At 45.6% G+C, this 23,476-nt stretch overlaps 1 protein-coding gene across 1 annotated transcript in view; it reads right to left on the bottom strand.

The window, feature by feature from the left end:
• Positions 1-23,476, bottom strand: part of CACNA1S (calcium voltage-gated channel subunit alpha1 S) — a 1,092,054-nt gene that overhangs the window by 821,293 nt on the left and 247,285 nt on the right. Inside the window, 4 exon segments of the mRNA XM_040424151.1 lie at positions 19,339-19,499; positions 19,588-19,669; positions 19,760-19,908; positions 19,999-20,102. Of these exon segments, the coding sequence (XP_040280085.1) occupies positions 19,339-19,499; positions 19,588-19,669; positions 19,760-19,908; positions 19,999-20,102 (496 nt within the window).

Consider the following 23,476-nt stretch of genomic DNA (forward strand, 5'->3'; position numbering starts at 1 on the left):
GGATCTCCTTGCAGGAGAGAAATTACAATGCCCACCCGTTGTTCCTCACCGCCGGAGGATCTAGGGCGTAACCTGAAGAACAATTTGCAAGCTTCTCTGAAGGTTACAAATTGGTCTCTCCCTCCTGAGAACCTATCAGGTAAAGCCACTTTTGGCTCAGGAGTACCTTGGTTTCCCGTAGCAACGGTGGAACCCAAGGATGGCTGCTGCTGCTGCAGCACTGTTGCTTTTAATCCTGCCACTTCAAGGGATAATCCCTGTAATTGTTTCGCCAAAACCGTAACCGGATCCATAGTGGAACAGAAAAATACAAAGCAAAACAGCAAGCAAAAAAAAAAAAAAAAGTTTTTTTTTTAAAAGGCCAGATATACTGTCACGACCGCTATCCCAGCAGCAGTCGTGTCGCACCAGATGGAGGGGAAGAGGGACCCTTATCTACGGATGGGAATAGTATGGCCACCCCTGACTAACCCTAAGCTGGCACCTGTCTGCCCTGATACCCTAGACGGGGTGTGAACCCGTGCGGCGAGCAGGATGCCTAAACCCTCAGTCACCCTTACAAGCCTAGAGTGGGGAAAGGCCGATGGGAGCACTAGTCACCATCACTCATGTCTAGGAGAACAGCAGGGGAAGACAGCAACAAACAAACTATAGCAGAGATAGACTTATCCAGTCACGAGCAGAGAAGGCGATCCCAATCACGACAGTCCACGCCGGACAAGAGCTCCACAGCAACAACACCATCAAACGATCTCCTTCAAAGGTCAGAATAGAACTGGAAGTAAGGACTATATCTGGCAATGACTGCAAGTGAAACTGAAACTAATATAGTAGCTGGGAGTGGCAGACAGGACTCACCTGAGAAGGATACCTACAAACTCCCAGTCAGGACAAAAAGGTTCACAAGGCAAAACCCGGATGACATACCCTGAACCATGGAGCAAACTCACAAGCTATCGCGAGTAGCAAGTCGCTGCGACCTTCTCCTCCCAGACCTGTCTGGATCAGTCACAGTCGTGACACCCCCACCACCAGACACGTCCCCGGTTTGAGGCCATCCGGAAATGTCTGCATTATTCCGATAATGCAGCATGTCCACCCCAAGGTGATCCTGCCTATGACCGGCTGTATAAGATACGGCCGGTCATCGATCACTTTGGGGCCACATTTCAGCAGGCCTACGTACCTGGAAGGGAGGTCGCGGTTGATGAGTCTCTCGTTGCCTTCAAGGGGAGACTCAGTTTCCGCCAATATATTCCCACAAAGCGGGCGAGGTATGGCGTGAAGCTATACAAAATTTGTGAGAGTACCTCAGGGTACACTTACAAATTTCGTGTGTACGAGGGGCGAGATTCCCGGATTCAACCCCCAGAATGTCCCCCCACTCTGGGTGTTACCGGGAAACTCGTGTGGGACCTTATGCACCCACTGCTGGATAACGGTTACCACTTGTACGTGGACAACTTTTATACCAGCATTCCCTTGTTCAGGTCCCTTGCCGCCAGATCCACGTTCGCTTGTGGTACCGTGCGGAAAAAAATCAACGCGGCCTCTCTGCCTACCCTCTCCAGGTACCTATCCCCAGGGGTGAGACCCGTGCCCTTACCAGTGGAAACCTGTTGATGGTCAGGTATAAGGACAAGAGGGATGTCCTTATGCTGTCCACAATCCACGGTAACAGCACCACCCCTGTCCCTGTGCGAGGTACCGCGGCAACGGTCCTCAAGCCCAATTGTATCGTCGACTACAATCGGTATATGGGAGGAGTTGATCTCTCTGATCAAGTCCTCACGCCATATAACGCCATGCGCAAAACCCGGGCATGGTACAAAAAAGTTGCGGTCTACTTGGTGCAGGTTGCCATGTACAACTCTTTTGTACTATCCCGAAGCGCTGGCAGCACAGGGACATTCCTCCAATTCTATGAGGCAGTCCTCAAGGACCTGATCTTTTCGGACCGGGAAAGAGCAGGCCGGAGTACCTCGGGAATTGGAGGCGCCCGGATCGTCCCTGGCCAACACTTTCCAGGTGTGGTCCCCCATACTGGAAAGAAGGGACGAACCCAAAAAAAGTGCACAGTGTGTCCGCAGGAGGGGGATACGGAAGGACACCACCACTCAGTGCGACACTTGCACCGATCATTACCGGGCCACTGCATTATCGATTGCTTCAGGGAGTATCACACTTCCATGGGTACTACATTTTATAATCCCCAACAGTCCACTGGAGAACATAAGAAACTATGGCTCTCAGACTTTGGAGACACGGAAACAATTTTTTTTTTCCACAAAAATATTAGTTTTTAGTGCAGGCATCCTCAAACTGCGGCCCTCCAGATGTTGTAAAACTATAACTCCCAGCATGCCCAGACAACCTATAGCCATCAGCAGGGCATGGTGGGAATTGTAGTTTTACAACATCTGGAGGGCCGCAGTTTTTTAGGATGTCTGTGTCTCCAAAGTCTGAGAACCATACATATTGGGCATCGTCGCGTGCGTAAAAGTCGTCGCTATAAAAAATAACTTTTGCCCAAACGCCTCGGATGAACGGTGTTAAAAATATAAAATAAAAACGGTGCCAAAACACCCATTTTTGGGCAAAATTTCCATTTGAATCCTTTTTGCCGGTAATAAAGCAGGGTTAACAGCCAAACAAAAACTCAATATTTATGGCCTGATTCTGTAGTTTGCAGAAACACCCATATGTGGTCGTAAATGGCTATATAGCCGCACGGCAGAACATAGAACGAAGGGAACTCATACGGTTTCTGGAAGGCAGATTTGATGGACAGTTGTTATTTTTGACACCATGTCCCATTGGAAGCCCCCCCTGATGTAGCCTAGACTAGAAACTCCAAAAAAAGTGACCCCATCTAAGAAACTACACCCCTCAAGGTATTCAAAAGTTACTTTACAAACTATGTTAACCCTTTAGGTGTTCCACAAAACTAAATAGCGAATGTAGAAACAATTTAGAATTTAATTTTTTTGTTACATTGCCTCAAAAAAAGAGTAATATAGAGCAACCAAAAATCATATTTACCCCTAAAATAGTCCCAAAACAACAACCACCTTATCCCGTAGTTTCCTAGATGGGGTCACTTTTATTGAGTTTCTACTCTAGGGGTGCATCAGGGGGCTTGAAAGGGTACATGGTGTAAATAAACCAGTCCAGCAAAATCTGCCTTCCAAAAACCATATGACGTTCCCCTTCTTCTATGTCTTGCCGTTTAGCCAAATAGTAGTTTACGACCACATATGGGGTGTTTCTGCAAACTACAGAATCAGGGCAACCCATTTTGAGTTTTGTTTGGCAGTTAACCCTTGTTTTACTCCTGGAAAAAATGTATTATATTGGAAAATTTTCCAAAAAATAGAAATTTCAAAATTGTTTCTCCATCTGCCATTAACTCTTGTGGAACACCTAAAAGGTTAACAAAGTTTGTAACCAGTTTGAATACCTTGAGGGGTGTACTTTCTTATATGGAGTCACTTTTTTGAAATTTCTATTCTAGGGGTGCAACAGGGGGCTTCAAATGGGACATGGTATAAACAAAACCAGTCCTGCAAAATCTGCCTCCAAAACCCATATGGTGTTCCCCTCCTTCTATGTGCTCCCGTTCGGCCAAACAGTAGTTTACGACCACATATGGGGTGTTTCTGAAAACTACAGAATCGGGGCAACCCATTTTGAATTTTGTTTGGCAGTTAACCCTTGTTTTACTCCTGGAAAAAATTGATTATATAGGAAAATTTTCCAAAAAATAGAAATTTCAAAATTGTTTCTCAATCTGCCATTAACTCTTGTGGAAGACCTAAAGGGTTAATAAAGTTTGAAAAAACTGTTTTGAATACCTTGAGGGGTGTAGTTTCTAGAATGGGGTCATTTTTGGGAGGTTTCTATTATCTAAGCCTCACAATATGACTTCAAACCTGAACTGAAGATTGGGATTTTGAAGATTTCTGAAAAATTTCAGAATTTGCTTCTAAACTTCTAAGCCTTGTAACATCCCCAAAAAAGAAAATATAATTCCCAAAATGCTACAAACATGAAGTAGACATATGGGGAATGTAAAGTCATCACAATTTTTTGGGGTATTACTATGTATTACAGAGGTAGGGAAACTGAAACTTTGAAATTTGCTAATTTTTCAAAATTTTCGGTAAAAATAGTATTTTTTTTTATGCAAAAAAAATTTTTTGACCCAATTTTAGCAGTGTCATGAAGTACAATATGTGACGAAAAAACTATCTCAGAACAGCCTGGGTAAGTCAAAGCGTTTTAAAGTTATGAGCACTTAAAGTGACACTGGTCAGATTTGCAAAAAATGGCCAAGTCCTTAAGGTGAAATAGGTCCTTAAGGGGTTAATAATTTTCTGGCTTTAAAAAAACACTCCATCTGAGGCCTCTGCCGCATTAGTCAGTGTGTCACGGGGTAGAGTCGCGGGTATAAAGATAGAGCGGAGGTGCTCCCCTGAGCTGTCACCCCCGGTCCCCTGTCCCTGCCTACTTGCACCACCCGCCCTAGGTGACGGGGCGCAACTGGGCGACAGTTGTGACCTGAGTAAGTGCAAGCAGAGAGATAGAGACAGCAGGGAAGCGGACAGCCAATGAGAGGTAGCACTAGAGCGGACAGAGAGGTGGAACAAGTAAGGTACCACCAAAAACAGAAGGGTGAGGCGGGTCAACTAGCCGGGGTCAGTCCAGGTGGTCACGTCAGTAGAAGAGAAGAGTCAAAGACTAAATCCAAAAGCAAGCAGAGGTTAAAATCCGAGAGGTAGCGTCAAGGTTCAGGGAGCAGGCAGAGGAGGTGTCAGGAAGCAGATCAAGGGTCAAATCCAAAGGTAAGCAAAATAACAATAATAATACACAGCCTAAGGGACCAAAATCACAGGCAACCTGTAGCCAGCAGGTTGCCTGTATTTATAGTGGGGAGTAAGGGTCATGTGACGTGGCCAGCGTCACATGACCGACAGACAAACAAACAAGTCGAGCACTGAGTGATCAGCTCGGCGCTCAAGGTAGACCTATTAGCAGGGAGCCTCCCAGCTAGCAAAAGCCTCCCTGGGAACGAGGCTGAACAAAGATCCTCGCTCCCGAAGCTAAGCAGCAGGTCTGCGGCTGATGGGAGACCGAGTGCGCCTTCGGCGCCCCGTTACAGTACCCCCCCTTTTACGAGGGGCCACCGGACCCAAGCCCTTGGGTACAAATCTCCCAGGATGTTCATCATGAAACTTCTTGATGAACCTCAGGGCGTGGATCTTAGTAGCTGGGACCCAAGACCTCTCCTCGGGTCCATAGCCTTTCCAGTGGACCAGGTATTGAAAGGAGTTCCTAACCTTTCTAACATCAATAATTCTAGAGATGATGAATTCCTCCTGACCTTCAACCTCCACAGGTGGAGGAGGTTTTTTAACCAGAACCACTGGTGACACATATCTCTTAAGCTACCCGACTCCTTTCGTATTCATGATGTGTTTCATAAGTCGTTGCCTAAGTCTAAAAGACACTGGGTTAACAACTTCAATAATATTGTATGGTCCAATGAAACGCGGAGAGAATTTCCTAGAACACTGTTTCAAAGCAAGATTCTTAGTCGACAACCACACCTTATCGCCGAGTACAAAATTTACCCCCTTAGAACGTATCTTATTGGCATGTTTACACTGGGTTTCCTGGGCCTTTTCCAGGTTCGTTTGAACCTGTGCCCAGACTGTGCACAGTCTAGAGGTAAAAGAATCTGCCTGCGGGTTAAGTGAGGATACAGAGGGACTAGAACAAAAGCAAGGATGCAAACCACTGTTACAAAAAAAAGGAGACACCCCCGTAGAAGAATTAACTTGATTGTTAATAGCGAATTCTGCCAACGGGAGGTATCTCACCCATAAGAGTTGGTTATGTGATACATAGCACCTTAGAAAATGCTCAACTGCCTGATTTAACCGTTCCGTCTGCCCATTGGTCTGTGGATGGAAAGCAGACGAAAAGGATAACGAGATGTCACATCTTCGACAAAAAGCTCTCCAGAAACAAACTGAACGCCTCTATCAGAGACGATATTCTCAGGGACACCATGCAGACGTACCACATGTTCAATGAACAAGGATGCTGTCACGAGGGTATCAAGAGCCACGTCTGACTCCGTTATACCCGGGGTCAGGAAGTCGCAGCGGGTGGCTGCGCGCTCTATATCTAAAGATCACGTTGTCTTTTAGTGATTGTTTTCTGTGTTTGCCTTGCTATCCTTTTTGTCTCTCTCAGGGATCCGTAGCTTCTCCTCCTCAGCTGTTTCTTGTCTGCCACTCCCTACCTCCTTATATTCTCCCCTCACACTTCTCTAGTTGCCAGTTATAGAGCTTCCTGCCTGGACATCTATACTGACCCACTGGAGTGGTGAATCCCGCGTGTCGTTCCTGAGTGCTACCCTCCGGATCCCTGTTGGGCTTATTGTTGTCTCCTGTTGTCGCCCATCTGGGAATATATGTTGAGTCTGTGTTGTCTGTCCTCCCCTTGGTGTTTTCCCTTAGAGTTAGTGGTGCGGACTAGTGTTCCCATCGCCCTGTTCACTACCTAGGGCTCAGCTCAGGGAAAGCCAGGGCTTTAGGCACGTGATCGGCGTACGGGTGAGGAACCCGTCTAGGGACGTCAGGGCAGCCAGGTGCCAGCCGCCAGGTGAGTCAGGGGTCACCATCTTCCCTCTCACTTGGGCAGGGCCTTCCTCGTTCCCTCCCTCTGTGTCACGTATGTGATAGCCACGCCGACCGTGATAGATGCTTAGGTCTTTGCATCAGGGAGCTTACTTAAAGCAACAAAGTGCACCATCTTGGTAAAACGGTCAACCACTACCCACACCACTGATTTCCCCTCAGAAGGGTGCAGATCAGAAATAAAATCCATGGAAATGTGAGACCATGGCTTGCAGGGAATGGGTAGTGGTTGTAGTTCACCAGCGGGAAGTGTTCTCGGGGTCTTAGACCTGGCACAAACATCGCAAGCCAAAACATAAGACCGTACATCCTTAGACAAAGTGGGCCACCAGAAAGACCTCAGCAGCAATTCCTTATTGGAAGCAATACCTGGATGACCAGAGAGCACGGAGTCATGACATTCACCCAAAAATTGAAAACGAAAGCACTCAGGAACAAATAACTTATCTGCCGGTGTTTGTGGAGGAGCAAGTTGAATCTCAGAGGAAAGATCCGCAGAAATTGCTGCCACAAAGATGCTTGCCGGCAAGATGGGTTCTAGGGGGAAGGGGGTGTCAGGAGGTTGGAAGGCATTAAAACTCCGGAATAAGGCATCTGTCTTAATATTTTTACTACCTGGTCTGAAAGTAACAGAAAAATTAAAACGAGTAAAAAACAGGGCCCATCTGGCTTGTCTAGGATTAAGGCGTTTGGCCGCCTCAAGAAACACTAAGTTCTTATGATCGGTGAGGACAGTAATACGGTGTCTAGCCCCTTCTAAAAAATCCATCCATTCCTCAAATGTCCATTTTATGGCCAGTAATTCGCGGTTTCCAATATCATAATTTCTCTTCGAAGGAGAGAACTCACGAGAGAAGAAGGCGCATGGCCTTAAATTAGTGAGCTTAGAATACCCCTGAGAAAGGATGGCCCCCACACCATCCTCTGAGGCATCAACCTCCACCAGAAAAGGTTCCTCGGTATCGGGCTAAACCAACACTGGAGCCATCTGAAAACAATTTTTAAGGGTATCAAAGGCCCGACAGGCCTCCAACGACCAGTTAACCAGATCAGAACCTTTTTTAGTTAAGTCAGTAAGGGGCTTGGCAATAACAGAAAAATTCTTTATGAATTTACGGTAAAAATTGGCGAAAGCGTTGGAGTGCCTTTAAGGAGGATGGTCTTACCCAGTCTTGGATAGCCTGAACCTTACTGGGATCCATTTTAAATGAATGAGGAGTAAGAATATAGCCGAGATAAGGAATCTCTTGAACTCCAAACTAACATTTCTCTAATTTAACGGACAGATGATTCTCCCTGAGGATTTTAAGAACCAATCTGATGTGAGACACATGAGAATCCCAGTCAGGTGAAAAGACAAAAATATCATCGAGATAAACAATCATAACTTTGCCGATGAGTTCTCTAAAAATGTTGTTCATGAAATTCTGAAACACAGCTGGGACATTGCAAAGACCGAATGGCATAACAAGATACTCAAAGTGTCCATCTGGAGTATTAAAAGCAGTTTTCCACTCATCTCCCTCCTTAATATGAACAAGATTATACGCTCCTCTCAAATCAAAATTTAGAAAACCACAAAGCACCCAAAATCTGGTTAAACAAATCAGGAATCAACGGGATGGAATACTGATTCCTAATAGTGATTTTATTAAAATTTCTATAGTCAATGCAGGGCCTGAGACCACCGTCCTTTCTAACGAAAAAGAATCCTGCTCCCAGGGGAGAGGTGGAGGGCCTAATATGTCCCTTCTTGAGACTCTCCTGGATATAGTCTTTCATGGCCCTGCGCTCAGGACCGGAAAAATTATAAATCCGTCCTTTAGGAAATTTGGACTCGGGTACCAAGTCGATAACACAGTCATAAGACCTATGGGGAGGGAGAGTATCTGTCTCAGTGGTGGATAATAATCAGAAATAAAATGAGGAATAATATCTGATGAAACCCCAGCTTGAACTACAGTTAAGCAAGAACTACAGTTAGGCCCCCATCTCTCTAACTCGCCCGAACTCCAGTTAATGACCGGATTGTGTTGCAGAAGCCAGGGCATACCAAGGACTACCTGAACAGGAAGATTCTCTAAAACAAAGAAAGAGCATTTCTCTGAGTGGCAGACCCCCACAGACAGGGTAACTTCCGGAGTACAGAGTTTTACTGTGCCCCCTAGCAGGGGGGTAGAATCGATGGCGACAACCTGGATCGGGGTGGACAATTCTAGTATAGGAATTCCCATTTGTTCAACAAATTTGTAATCAATAAAACTAAAAGCTGACCCTGAATCCACAAAGGCATTTCCTGACCCCTTTAAGACTCCAAAGGCAATAGAAAATGGCAACAATAATTTACTTCTTACCACCTCTGGGAGTACCTTGTCCTTGGATACTTCAGACTTGGATGACTTTCCAGAAGGCAGAGCTTTAGGACACTGACGGATCCAGTGGTCGGGATCCCAACAATAAAAACAAGAGCCCCGACGACGGCGTAGCTCTCTTTGCGTCATCACGAGTGGCATAGACTCGTCCGAGTGGGCCTCCATCTTGGGTTCAATGGGGGAAACCTCAGGTTGAAGAAGGGTATGAGGAGAAAACAAATGCTCTCGCTGTCTCTCTCTGATCAGTCTATCTAGTCTGATGGCTAGCGTCATGGTCTCCTCTAAAGAGTCAGGACAGGGATAACAAACCAACATGTCTTTTAACTTCTCAATCAAGCCTGCCCTAAATTTACATTTGAGCGCTGGTTCGTTCCAACCCGAGGGAGTGCACCACTTGCGAAACTGCGTACAATAATCCTCCACGGGACGATTCCCCTAAGGGAGGGCCTTAAGATTGGATTCTGCCACAGAGGCTCGGTCTGGTTCATCATAAAGAACCCCTAACGCCTTGAAAAAGAGGTCCACAGAATTAAGACAAGGGGAATCCGGAGGCAAAGAAAAGGCCCATTCCTGGGGGTCCCCTTGAAGCAGGGAGATGATAATACCAACCCTCTGTGGATCAGGACCAGAGGAGTGAGGACGTAGTCAAAAATAAAGTTTACAGCTTTCCTTTCGGGTAATTTAATGTGAGGTTCTACCTGAACAGTGGCGAGAGCAAGAATGGGGGGAGTTCGGACGGTCTCCTGAACCTGTAGTCTCTCCCCAAGTTCCTGTACTATTTGAGCAAGACCCTGCACATGTTCGGTGAGGCTCTGTAGAGGGTCCATGCTAAATTAAGGCCTGTGATTCTGTCATGGGGTAGAGTCACGGGTATAAAGATAAAGTGGAGGTGCACCCCCTGAGCTGCCACCCGGTCCCCTGTCCCTGCCTACTTGCACCACCCACCTAGGTGACGGGGCGCAACTGTGCGACAGTCCCTGACCTGAGTAAGTGCAAGCAGAGAGATGGAGACAGCAGAGAAGCGGACAGCCAGTGAGAGGTAGCATTAGAGCGTACAGAGAGGTGGAACAAGCAAGGTACCACCAAAAACGGAAGGGCGAGGCGGCTCAACTATACGGGGTCAGTCCAGGAGGTCACGTCAGTACAAGAGAAGAGGCAAAGACAAAATCCAAAAGCAAGCAGAGTTCAAAATCCGAGAGGTAGCGTCAAGGTTCAGGGAGCAGGCAGAAGAGGTGTCAGGAAGCAGATCAAGGGTCAAATCCAAAGGTAAGCAAAATAACAATAATAATACACAGCATAAGGGAGCAAAATCACAGGCAACCTGTAGCCAGCAGGTTGCCTGTATTTATATTGGGGAGTGAGGGTCATGTGACGTGGCCAGCGTCACATGACCGACAGACAAACAAGTCGAGCACCGAGTGATCAGCTCGGCGCTCAAGGCAGACCTAGGAGGAGGGAGCCTACCAGCTAGCAAAAGCCGCCCTGGGAACGAGGCTGAACACAGTGCAATTTAAGCTAGAAATACAGCTATAATTTTCTGGGTTTTAAAAAAACACCCATTTAGAGAAAAAATACTTAATTTGCGGCCTTGTCTGCATCTGTACGTGTGAAATTCAAGCGTTATATACTGTTGTCATATTCTGGTATTAAAAAAACACACATTTAGGGCAAAAATCTTAATTTTGCAGCCTTGTCTGCATCTGTACGTGTAAGATACACCCTTTAGATACTGTTGTTCTATTCTGCTATTAAAAAACACCCATTTAGGGCAAAAAACTTAATTTTGCAGCCTTTGCTGCATCTGTCATAGTGAGATACACGCGTTAGATACTCTTGTTCTATTCTGTTATTAAAAAAACACCAATTTTGGGCAATATACTAAATTTGAGAAATATGAGGAGAGCGTCAAATAAGGGACGTGGCCTTGGTCGTGGTGCTGCTGGTGACGCTCCTGTTGCAGGGAGAGGACGTGGTTGATCTGTGCCAGCTACACGCACAAGTGAAACACCTTCCTCAGGTGCGAGCAGGCGACAGAATCTTCAGCGGTATTTGGTCAGGCCTAATGCGGCTCTACAAATGGTGAGGCCAGAACAAGTACAGTCGATAGTAGATTGGGTTGCTGACAGTGCCTCCAGTTCCTTCACATTGTCTCCCACCCAGTCTCCTGCTAAAAGATCACAGTTGTCACCTACAGCTGATGTCCATCAGTCTTTCACCTCACCCCCTTGCAAATCAGCCAAGCAGTCTGAGCCCCAAGTCATGCAGCAGTCTCTTCTGCTTTTTGATGACTCTGTTAGCAGGGTTTCCCAGGGCCATCCACCTAGCCCTGCCCCAGAAGTGGAAGAGATTGAGTGCACCGATGCCCAACCACTTATGTTTCAAGATGAGGACCATCGCAGCACGTCCCGGATGATGACGAAACACAGGTGCCAACTGCTGGGGCTTTTGAAAGTGTGCAGACTAACAAGGAGGGCAGGGGTGAAGACTGGGTGGAAGATGATGTTGAGAACGATGAGGTCCTTGACCCCACATGGAATCAAGGTCATGCGAGTGACCTGTGTTGTTCAGAGGAAGAGCCGGTGGTCGCACAGAGCCACCAGCACAGCAGAAGAGGGAGCAGGATGCAAAAGCGGAGCGGCCGTCCCCTAGACAGTACACCTGCTACTGCCCACCACAGCAAGGGACCGAGCACACCAAAGCCAGCTCCAAGGAGTTCCCTGGCATGGCAGTTCTTCAGACTGTGCTTATGACAAGACACGAGTGGTTTGCACGCTGTGCAATCAGAGCTTGAAGCGGGGCATAAACGTTCTCTACCTGAGCACAACCTGCATAGCCAGGCATCTAAGTGCAAAGCACGAGCTGCAGTGGAGTAGACACCTCAAAAAACCAAGAAAGGTCTCTGGCTCCTCCTGCTTCCTCTTCTGCTGCAGTCTCGGCCTCTTCATCCACCTCTGGAGTGACAGTGCCGCCTGCCACCCAGCAAACAGAGGATCTGCCAGCAACACCACCATCTGGGTCACCAAGCATCGCCACAATGTTCCATGGAAGTGTTCAGCTCTCCATCTCCCAAACACTGGAGCGGAGGAGGAAGTACCCCCCTACCCACCCGCGATCCCTGGCCTGAATGCCAGCATTTCAAAATTACTGGCCTTTGAAATGCTGCTATTCCGTCTGGTGGAGACAGAGAGTTTTAAAAGCCTTATGGCGGTGGCTGTCCCACAGTACGTCATGCCCAGCTGCCACAAATTTTCCAGGCGTGCCATCCCTTCCCTGCACAACCAATTGGGGGACAAAATCAGGTGTGCACTGTGCAATGCCATCTGTGGCAAGGTGCACCTAACTACGGATACGTGGACCAGTAAGCACGGTCAGGGACATTATATCTCCATAACAGCACACTGGGTAAATGCAGTGGTGGCTGGGGCTGAGGCGGATAGCAGTTTGGCACATGTCCTTGCACCACCGAGGATTGCAGGGCGCTTCAGTTTGCCTCCTGTTGATTCCTCCTCCTACTCCGATTACTCATCCTCTACCAGCTCCTCATCCGGTCAGCGTAACACCTTCACCACCAACTTTATCACAGTCAGGGGTAAACGACATCAGGCAGTTTTAAAACGTATCTGTTTTGGGGACAAACCCCACACCGCGCAGGAGCTGTGGATGGGCTTTGAACAACAGACCGATGTGTGGTTGGTGCCAGTGAGCCTCAAGCCCAGCCTGGTGGTGTGCGATAATGGGCAAAATCTCGTAGCAGCTCTGGGACGCACATCCCTTGCCTGGCGCATGTGCTGAATTTGGTGGTGCTGAGATTTCTTAAAAATTACCCCGATATGCCAGAGCTGCTGCATAAAGTTCAGGCCGTCTGTGCGCACTTTGGGCGTTCTCACCCTGCTGCTGCTCGCCTGTCAGCGCTGCAGTGTAACTGCGGCCTTCCCGCTCACCACCTCATATGCAACGTGCCTACAAGGTGGAATTCCACCTTGCACATGCTAGCCAGACTGTGCGAGCAGCAGCAGGCGATAGTGGAGTTTCAGCTGCAGCACGCACGGGTGAGTCGCTCTGCTGAACAGCACCACTTCACCACCAATGACTGGGCCTCCATGCGAGACCTGTGTTCCTTGTTGCGCTGTTTCGAGTACGCCACCGACATGGCCAGTGCCGATAACGCCGTTCTCAGCATTACTATCCCACTTCTATGCCTCCTTGAAAAAACGCTTCTGGCGATGATGGAAGAGGATGTGGCACAGGAGGAGGAAGAGGGATCATTTCATAGGGTTTCCGGCCAGTCATTCACAAGTAGCTCCGAGGGTGGGTTCCTGCACCCACAAACGCCAGGTACACAATTGTCCAGCCAGGGCACAGTTCTGGAGGATGACGAGGTGGAGGATGATGAGGAGGAGGAGATGGAGGAGGAGGAACCATGTTCACAGCAGTGTGGCACCCAGACCAGCTCATGGCCATCACTGGTGCGTGGCTGTGGGGATACAGAGGACACAGACGATACACCTCCCACAGAGGACAGCTTTACGTGGAAAAGCTTTGTCAGCATGCCACAATAACCCCAGCACCACCAGCTGATATGGAACGTCTTAGCAGGAGGCAGCATTTCAGCAACATAGTGGAGCAGTATGTGTGCACATGCCTACACGTACTGAATGACGGGTCTGCCCCCTTCAAGTTTTGGGTCTCCAAATTGGGCACATGACCTGAGCTTGCCCTTTACGCCTTGGAGGTGCTAGCCTGCCTTGCAACCAGTGTATTATCTGAATGTGTGTTTAGCACGGCAGGGGGCGTTATCACAGAGAAGAGCAGCCGCCTGTCCACAGCCATTGTGGACAAGCTCACGTTCATTAAAATGAACCAGGCATGGATCCCACAGGACTTGTCCGAACCTTTTGCAGAAAATACATGTATACCGGCCTTAACCATCCATTGTTATACTACAGCGCAATTGTTCATTCTTGTATTTTAGATATTTCACACTCTTTTGGAGTGTACCCTAAAAAAAAAAAGAAAAAAAAATTAAACCAATAAACAGTGTTGGCTACCTCGTCCACCGCTGCTTCCACCAACACCGCTATGTCCACTTCCTCCTCAAACTCCTACTCCATATGGACCTCCACCTCATAAATCAATTTTTTATTTATTTTTGTACGTATTTTATTTTATGTCATTTCACTAATTTGTCTGTTACATTTCCGGGTGAAATTCACCAATTGTTGGGTGTGATATACCACTGCTATACCTAGTAAACATGTAAAAAAAAAATCACTAATTTGTCTGTTACATTTTCGGGTGAAATTCACCAATTTTTGGGTGTGATGACAGCCTACTTCTCTCCATCTCGGCCGAATTCTCACGCCTGCGCCGTGTGCTTCTGTATTCGGCGCAGGCGCAGTGACTGTCGGACTGCTCCCTGCGCCGAATACAGTCACTGCGCCTGCGCCGAATACAGAAGAACACGGCGCAGGCGCGAGAATTCGGCTGAGATGGAGAGAAGTAGGCTGTCAATCTAGAGGATAGGGGCGGGCTGGAGCGTGCTGGGCGGCAGAAATAGTGAGTAGACGGAGCCTCTAGGTGCTGAAAAGACGCCCCCATAGCACCTAGAGGCTCATTTGCATATCAATAAAACTACGTTTTTAAGATTAACCGGTCCAGACAAAGGTAATACATGAACATGGTTAGGTACAGCAGACACTAGCAGATCGCTAGTGTCAGACAGCTAAATAGGTGAAAATCTGGTGGTAGAAACCCTTTAACCCATTTCTGGCGATGAAAAACCCCTGCTCTGCATAGGTGATAGGGACTTAAATTTCTAAAATTTGTCTTTAATTGGCCCTTTCATTTAATCCTTCTGCTTAAATAACTTGTCCCACATTTCCGCTTGATTCCACTGCAGCCATTGACCTCCCTTGGATGAGGTCTCCCTTTCTCACGCTCCCTCTCCGGCGTGGAACCCTGATTCGCCGATAACTGTGATCAACATGGTAGGCTCAGAAAAGAACATCGAAAGTTGATAGAGAAGATATCCAAATGGATGGTGGACGTCACAGGGACGTGCGATCAGGCAGAAGTTATCTAGAGTCAACAAAGCTGCAGCAGGGCCTCTCCTGGCTAACATTTCCAAATCCAAAATACCTCAGTGACATTCCCTATAATTTTTTATTAATCATTCCAATAACATGGCATCTTAAGAGTCCTGTATTGTTATTTATTGTCACTACCTCCCCGAGTCGGGAGTAGGTAATTGCTGCGCGCCCCCTCCTTAACTTGGAAGCTTATGCTTCAATACTTTGTCCCACATTTCCGCTCGATTACATTTAATTTCATCCATTGACCTCCCTTGGATGTGGTATCCCTTCCCTTTCTCAGGCACCCTCTCCGGCCTGGAACCCTGATTCCCCACCACCCGTAATCACCATGGTAGGCGCATAAAAGAACATCGAAAGTTGATAGAGAAGATATCCAATTGGATGGTGGACATCACGGGGACGTGCGACATGGTGGAGCAGTATGTTTGCACACGCCTACACCTACTGAATGATGAGTCTGCCCCCTTCAACTTCTGGGTCTCCAAATTGGGCACATAGCCTGAGCTTGCCCTTTACACCTTGGAGGTGCTGGCCTGCCCTGCAGCCAGTGTATTGTCTGAATGTGTGTTTAGCATGACTGGAGGGGTGTACCCTAATTTAAAAAAAAATAATAATAATTTAAAACCAAAAAGCAGTGTAGGCTACCTCCTCCTCCTCCACCTACCTCCTCCTCCTCCACTGCCACTTGCACCACCTCCTCAACCTCCTACTCCATATGGACCTCGTCCTCCTAGATCAAGATTATTATTTTTTATGTTTATGTATTTTATGTTATTTAAAGTCATTTCCCTAACCACATTTGTCTGCAGAGCACTTGCCATGCTCTTAACCACATTTTGCTGGCATTTGCAGCCGATGACATTTTTAAAGCCATTTTAGTGCTCAAACGTTCGGGTCCCGATTGACTTCAATAGGCTTCGAGTTCGGGGTCAAGTTCGGGCCCCAAACTCGAACTTTTTTGTGAAGTTTGGCTGAACCCGTCGAACCCGAACATCCAGGTGTCCGCTCAACTCTAAATATGATATAAAAGACATAGTGTAATAATAATACTGATGAAACAAATCTACATTATAAACATGCCTTTCATGGTAGCTAGTACTTTTATACTACATTCCAAGAACTTACAAAGATGCAGTAAGGGTAATAATGAAGACTGACTGATATTCTCTAAAAAAGGTCCACTGATTGGGAAATTTTACATGTCCTCCCTAAACTCTTCACTGAAATACAATAGTTTAAACAGGATCTGCCAACTCTAAATCATACTGTACTTCTATTTTAGCAAATATATTAGTTCCTAAAAATGAACAAATCTGAAACATTTTATTCAGAAATCCTTTGTGCCATTCCTCCTAGAAACGTACCATATTTTTGTACTATAAGATGAACCGGGCCATATACCCTATGGATGATGTACAGTTCACATGGTACAAACTATGTACAACAGCCAATGCACCATAACACTTTGACTTAACGGAGCTCAGAGTCTTCTGCTTCAAATGCTGGCATTCTGACTATTAGACGCACCAGAAGATGGCAGTACAGATTGCCAGAAATAAAGTGTGCCTAATAGTCTGAAAGATATGGTAAAAATAAACTGATGAAAGCATTGCCATCGATCGGACAGGTTCTTGCAACTATGGTGCTGCAGTTGAAACAAACTGCTGGTCACAACGCAAACCCATTCACTTTCATTGCCTGTGATGCAGTGTCACGCCGGTGACAGGTTTGAGAAGGTCTGAAAGAATATCTGCACATTAGTTATCTGACAGTCTCTTTTGGTTTCACTTTGTCTGTGTGTTGCTGGTATGTCCACACCCCCTGGTCAGGTGTGGATCATGTGACCTTCACCTCCCCCTATTTAGTCAGATTTTACCCATCACTCCTTGCTCTGGATAGCTTCATTTGGTTTGTGGAAGAGCTGGAGTGTGGTTCATGGGAAGTCCTGTTCGTCCATCATCCATCAGCCTCAGAAGTTAAGTGTTCCGCTTGTTGTGTATTCCCCCCACCTTTGTTGTTTACTAGGCCTCAGCAAGACGCTGGTTCCTACACCAGGGAAGGAGCGGGTTGTCTCTGCCCGGTCATTACTATTAGGGCAACTGAGGGCCACCAGGGTTTTCTAGGTTCCTGTGTATGGGCATCTCTACCATCGAGAGGTGCCCATACGGATAGGAGTTAGGGCCAGGAGCGGGGTTTTATAGGTGGTGAGCCTTTTCCTTCCCTAGCGGTGAGGCCTAGTGTCTTTTCCCTTCCTTCTTGTTGTCCTTTGGTGTTCTCCCCTACAACATCCGTGACATGCAGGCACTACTACACTGCAATCTTTGGCCAAAGTACAGCCCTAGCCTTAGGCGACTTTCACACTTGCGTTTTGGCTTTCCGTTTGTGATATCCGTTCAGGGCTCTCACAAGCGGTCCAAAACGGATCAGTTTTGCCCTAATGCATTCTGAATGGAAAAGGATCCGCTCAGAATACATCAGTTTGCCTCCGATCAGTCTCCATTCCTCTTTGGAGGCGGACACCAAAACACTGCCTGCAGCGTTTTGCTGTCCACTTGACGAAACTGAGCCAAATGGATCCTTTCTCTGACAGTCTGGCACAATAGAAAACGGATCCGTCTCCCATTGACTTTCAATAGAGTTCATGACGGATCAGTCTTGGCCATGTTACAGATAATACAACCAGATCTGTTCATGACGGATGCAGGCGGTTGTATTATTATAACGGATCGGTTTTTGCAGATCTATGACGGATCCGCCCAAAACGCGCGTGTGAAAGTAGCCTTATTCTGTTGTAATTCCTTCTGATCTAAGATTCATCAATCGTTATCAAATATAAGCAACCGTTTGTACAGTGGCGTAACTAGAACTGACTGTGCCCCACAACACACACCCTCCTCATGTCAATATAGCTCTCTCACACCATGCCAGACAGCTGTTCTGTCTATTTACTGCACATATATACTTTATGTCATATCACTGTATATAATGTCATTGAACAAAACTGTTGAGAAGGCCCTGACAATAAAATCTATCAGTCCTCCTCCTGGTCGGGATCCTTCTGAGTTTGGGCTAGTAGCAGCCGCTTCCCTTGCTTTCACTATAGCTACGCCCCTGCCTTTGTCATGCAACCCAGCAGCATAACTATGTTGTGGTCAATTAGCCAAGACATGGCCAATCCTTATATTTAGATGTCACCTGTGAGGGCAAAAGGAATATGCCACTGTTGTGATGGGTGGACAGAGGACGAAGTGCCTTAGATTCAGAGGAGGCCAGTACAGTCCCACCTCTGTGCCCTCCCTTCATAGGTACTTTCCAAACAAAATTCCAGATTAACATATACTGATGTGACTCTTAGCTGGAGCAGAACATGCTGAACATCTACACTTTACTGTGGTGAAATGTTAATGATTATTATTCATATATAAACAGATTGGGATTATGCTTTTCTGGTTATATGTAATAAAAGCTTAGTGGCTGTATAAAAGAAAAGTTCTACAATGTTCTAACATACTTTGCATTTCTAGTATTTAGAGTTGTCTAATCATTATTAGCTTTCAATGAATGAAAACACTTTTATTTACATTCAGAGGCAGAAAGCATATGCACAGCTAGTCCTGCTGATCAGTGGATGATAAAACTGTGTTCAATCTAGGCAATGCTCTGTGAGCCAAATATTTCAGCAGCAGCTGCACAGATCTATCTGGTGGTTTGCCATCAGTCCGGACTCTTGCCTGTTTAGTTTACAGAGAATCCCCCACACTGGATACCACTGGATTTACTGACTAGCTACATAGTTTAGCTTCTGGATGTATTCAGAAACAAATATCTAAATTGGTGAAACTGAATTTAAATAGTGATCAGGCTTTAATGAAATAAAATCAGAAAACCCTCTCACTCTTATGTCCTTTACATTCTCAGGGGGTGAAATTGTGAAATTCCAGACACTACTGCATCTATAAAATGTGGCAGAAATAAAGCATGATATTTTCACTACAGTATATCTGCAATTTATATTTGCACAAGACGTTTTATGAAATGAATTTAATCGCAAAGATAAAAGCCATAGAACATTTTTCTTCAACTGGCACATTTTTGCACAGCTGACACATGCACCAGGGATAAACGTGAAAAAGCAAGATTTTGTGAGATAGAATAAATGGCACTTACCTTGGGCTTTTGTAAATGCTTCTGGTTGATTGTGGTGTTCGGTTGCAATGACAACAGTGTTCACAAGTATAATGATGATAACAAGCCAGTAGAATAATCTAGACTTTACAAGAGCACGACTTTTTCGGCGAAGCAGACGATGCCATTGGCGCCACTGACGACTAAATACAAGAGTTAACAGATAGATATATCCCAAGCTTGTCTAATATAGCATAATTACAGTTTTGTCTAATTCTAAAGTTCACTTACAAAAAGGAGATACATTTATTGATTCCTTCCATTTCATTCAGGCTTTCGGTTTCTGAGCCACCTTCTTCTAATTGTAAAAGCCCTAAAATAAAGATATAGATAAATTAGCTTATACTGTAGACACACCAAAAACATCTCAGTGTCAAAGTAATTGTTATTTCTTAGAATTTACCATCTCTCGGTTCCATATCAGGATCCATTACTTCTGCATGAGTGATCCAGTCCAAATACCCTCTTAAATCCTCATCCATAGCCTGCTGTTCTCGCAGCTTTTGGAAAGCACCACGAGATTTGGCTTTTTCACGCTCTTTTGTAAATTCGCTGCAGGACAGAGAAACATATAAACATAATAAATGTCTGACCAAAGGTACAGTATATAATGGGACTGAGATAAAACGCAAAAAGTCATACCCGCTCAGGACTCCAAGTACTAAATTTAGCACAAAAAAGGACCCCAGTAGGATAAGGCTTACAAAGTAAATCCAAGGCCATTCATTTCCAATTGCATCATTTACCTAAAATAGAAAACAAAGGGTTTCAATTTGATATGCATAGTTATAGTTTAAAACAGGGATGCCCAACCTGCGGCCCTCCAGCTGCTGTGGGCTGATAGCTCTATGCTGTCTGGGCATGATGGGAGTTGCAGTTTTGCAACAGCTGGAGGTCCGCAGGTTGGGCACTATTGGCTTAAAATAATCAAACCTGTTTTTATAGTCAATCATAATTAATAAGTTCAGATGTGGCAGATATTCTCTGCCCACAGCATGCAAATTTGTCTGCTTTTTGAAAACCCCATCTATACAATTTTTACTGTAAATTGACATGGATTTACATTGCGAACAATTCTTCTACATATGTCCTTAAAGGAAACCTGACACCAGGAATATACTAATGCAATGTGCAGACATTATGTTATAGAGCTGACTTAATATGTAGTTTTATGGTAAATTATACAGCAAATTTTCAGCAGTTCTGACCATAAAAAACTGCTGAGAGCAGTAGGTAGAAGCTGGGTGGAGAAGTACAAACATATCTTTGAGGAGCTTTTATATCAGGAATAGTGTGAATATGAATTTTTAAGCTGCCAGGCACTGCTCCTTCAAGTGCCCAGGAGGGTGAGCTTTACTGTTAAATGCACCGTGCATTGAGTGACAACTCTGATAAGAATCGGTTGGTAAAAGCAGCTGCAGCTTTCTCCAATGCCGCTGCAGGGGTGACAGGACCTTGCATAGAAATACAGTATAAAACAGGAAAAATTCTGGAGTTCAGGGCACTTGCTGGGATAATGCAGAGTCCAAAGAAGGATGTATTAGTCCAGAAATGTTTATTAAAGAATATGGACACCTTCGGGTGATATTGTTTTTTTATTATTGCATTCTACTTATTTGGGGGTAAAAAATTTGGATGACATCACTGCATCATGCCTGCTGCTGGGGAGAGCACAGGCTGGGGAATTTGGCCCAGACCTTAATGGATAACAGACATAGAAGCCAGACTCAATCATCCATTACAGAGCCTAGGCCTCTCTTGCCAGTACACAAACAGTAATCATCCATGCTGCTTATTGAACTGCGTGTGCTGTTTATTATATAGTGTGCCATCCCCCCCCCCCCCCCCAATGAACTGTGCCTGGTGGTGCTGCTTTTTGTATAGTGTGCCTGTGCCCCCCTCACTTTCCAATCAAGCCAGCAGTGTACAGTATACTGTAGTCACAGGTAAGGGACATTTAATTATTCAGGAAACTTTTTCAGAAAAAAGTCTGTTGCAATTTTTCTAATATTTATAAGTGTTCAATTAAATGGGTTATCCAAAATTCTTTCAGACCTTACAGAGTGGCCGACCTGCAGTAGTGATTATACTTAACTGGTCCCCGCCACTGTGTTCGGTCTCTATCATTCCCTAGCCGGCTCTTCAACTTCCTAAAGTCAGCAATTGACTGCAGTGGTCACGTACACAACCCCCCCACCTTCCTTTAACAGGATGTTGATATCAGCACACCAATTTTTGTACCGTTTAGTACACAATTTAACATATTTTCCATATTTTATCACCAACAGCATATAGATTGGCCACAGACTCTGTCCAATTGTGCCTTTTTATTTCACAAAAAATTTATTGTTATTAAAAAAGGCAACAATAGACAATATAAACATGTCAGCCAATTGTTTACAAAATGCAACAATGATAATATTGAGGACCATCAGTCCAATAGACACAAGATTCAGTGCAAAGTAAAATATAAAGCATTGAAATAGTATACCATTATGTAGGGCTAGTCAGCCTTATTCTTAGTTGCCCAGAGGCCAAAAAGAAAGAAAAAGGGTAGGAAGGGTAAAGGAGACAAAGAAAAAAGGTGGGGGGAGGGGGAACCAAACAAAGAACAACAACACAACTATGCCGGAGGAAAAAAAAAGAAAGAAGAAACCTAAATGGAGAAAGCTTCTTGGTTAAGAAATGCTCAAAGTCGGGTATTTTTTAAGCCATTTACCCCAACATTTTAAATAGGAGTCATAGACTTCTTTACAAGAGGCCATAGTGCTTTCCATTGCGCTGTTGTATCCAACCCTACGTACAATATCATTAATAGTAGGAACCTGAGAAGAGCGTCAATGCTAAGCAATCAATATCTTGGTTGCTGTGAGAGTATGAGAAATGATAACCCTATCTATTCTGGTTAGGTCTTCAAGCCCTACATGTAGTAAACAGAAAGCTGGGTTTTTGGGGATAGGAAAACCCAATATCCCGTTCAGTAAAGAAAATGTCTAATACCATAGAGCAGTAACATCTTCGCAATCCCAAAATATGTGTTTGATGTCACCTGTGGCCTTCTTGCATCTCCAACAGGAGGCAGACACTTCCGGATATATCTTGGAAAGTCAGTGTGGAGTCAAATACATCTATATAACATCTTATGCATGGATTCTAAATGCGATGCACAACTCGAGAATTGCTTTGCGGCAGTGAACACCTTAGGCCAGATCTGCACATCATTAGGTAGATCTAATTCTGTTGTCCATTTCACTAGCCCAGAAATGTTATCCTTGGAATCATGTTCTAATAATAGCTCGTATATCCTAGACAAACCTTTAGTTCGGCCTGATTTGCCAAAGAAGTACACCTCAAAAGACGAGTTAGTAACTTTTGGGGCCTGTGAAAGAGAACCGAGAAAGGATCGTAATTGCAGATATTTGTAGAACCCCTTATTAGATACATGAAAGAGTCAGTTATAGTGGAGAATGGAACCAAATGTTCAGAATCCCAAATCTGTTGGATTTCAGTGATCCCCGCAGCAATCCAATCCGAGAAGGAGACATCTGGAATAAGCAATTCCACCATGTGTAAAGTAATAGTAGGTATGCTCCATGACACCAAATCTTTTCTCTCAACCATTTTTGTCCATGAACTGAAGCAAGCTTTCATCAGAGGCAAGGGAGGAGTGATAAGAGTATGTTTTATAAGAGTTGCTTTCAAGCAGTCCTTTAACCCCTTAAGGACCTAGGACGTACCGGTACGCCCTATTTCCCGAGTCCTTAAGGACCTAGGACGTACCGGTACGCCCTATTTCCCGAGTCCTTAAGGACCGAGGACGTACCGGTACGTCCTGACTTAAAATCGGAACTCCGGCGCCGCAGGGGTTAATCGGAACGGGATTTCGGCTGAAATCATTCAGCCGGCATCCCGTAACAATGCAGGGGGGGGTCATTTGACCCCCCCGTATCGGCGATCGCAGAAAACCGCAGGTCAATTCAGACCTGCGGTTTTCTGCGTTTCCGGTCCATTCGGCTGTCCTGTGACCCGATGAACCGGAAAAAGACTGCGATCGGTGGCGTAATTATACACCACCTATCGCAGTCCGAGGATTTGGAGAGGCGGTGCTGGCCCTGGTGCT

The sequence above is a fragment of the Bufo bufo genome, chromosome 3 (assembly GCF_905171765.1).
Source record: "Bufo bufo chromosome 3, aBufBuf1.1, whole genome shotgun sequence".
In the NCBI taxonomy this organism is placed as follows: domain Eukaryota; kingdom Metazoa; phylum Chordata; class Amphibia; order Anura; family Bufonidae; genus Bufo; species Bufo bufo.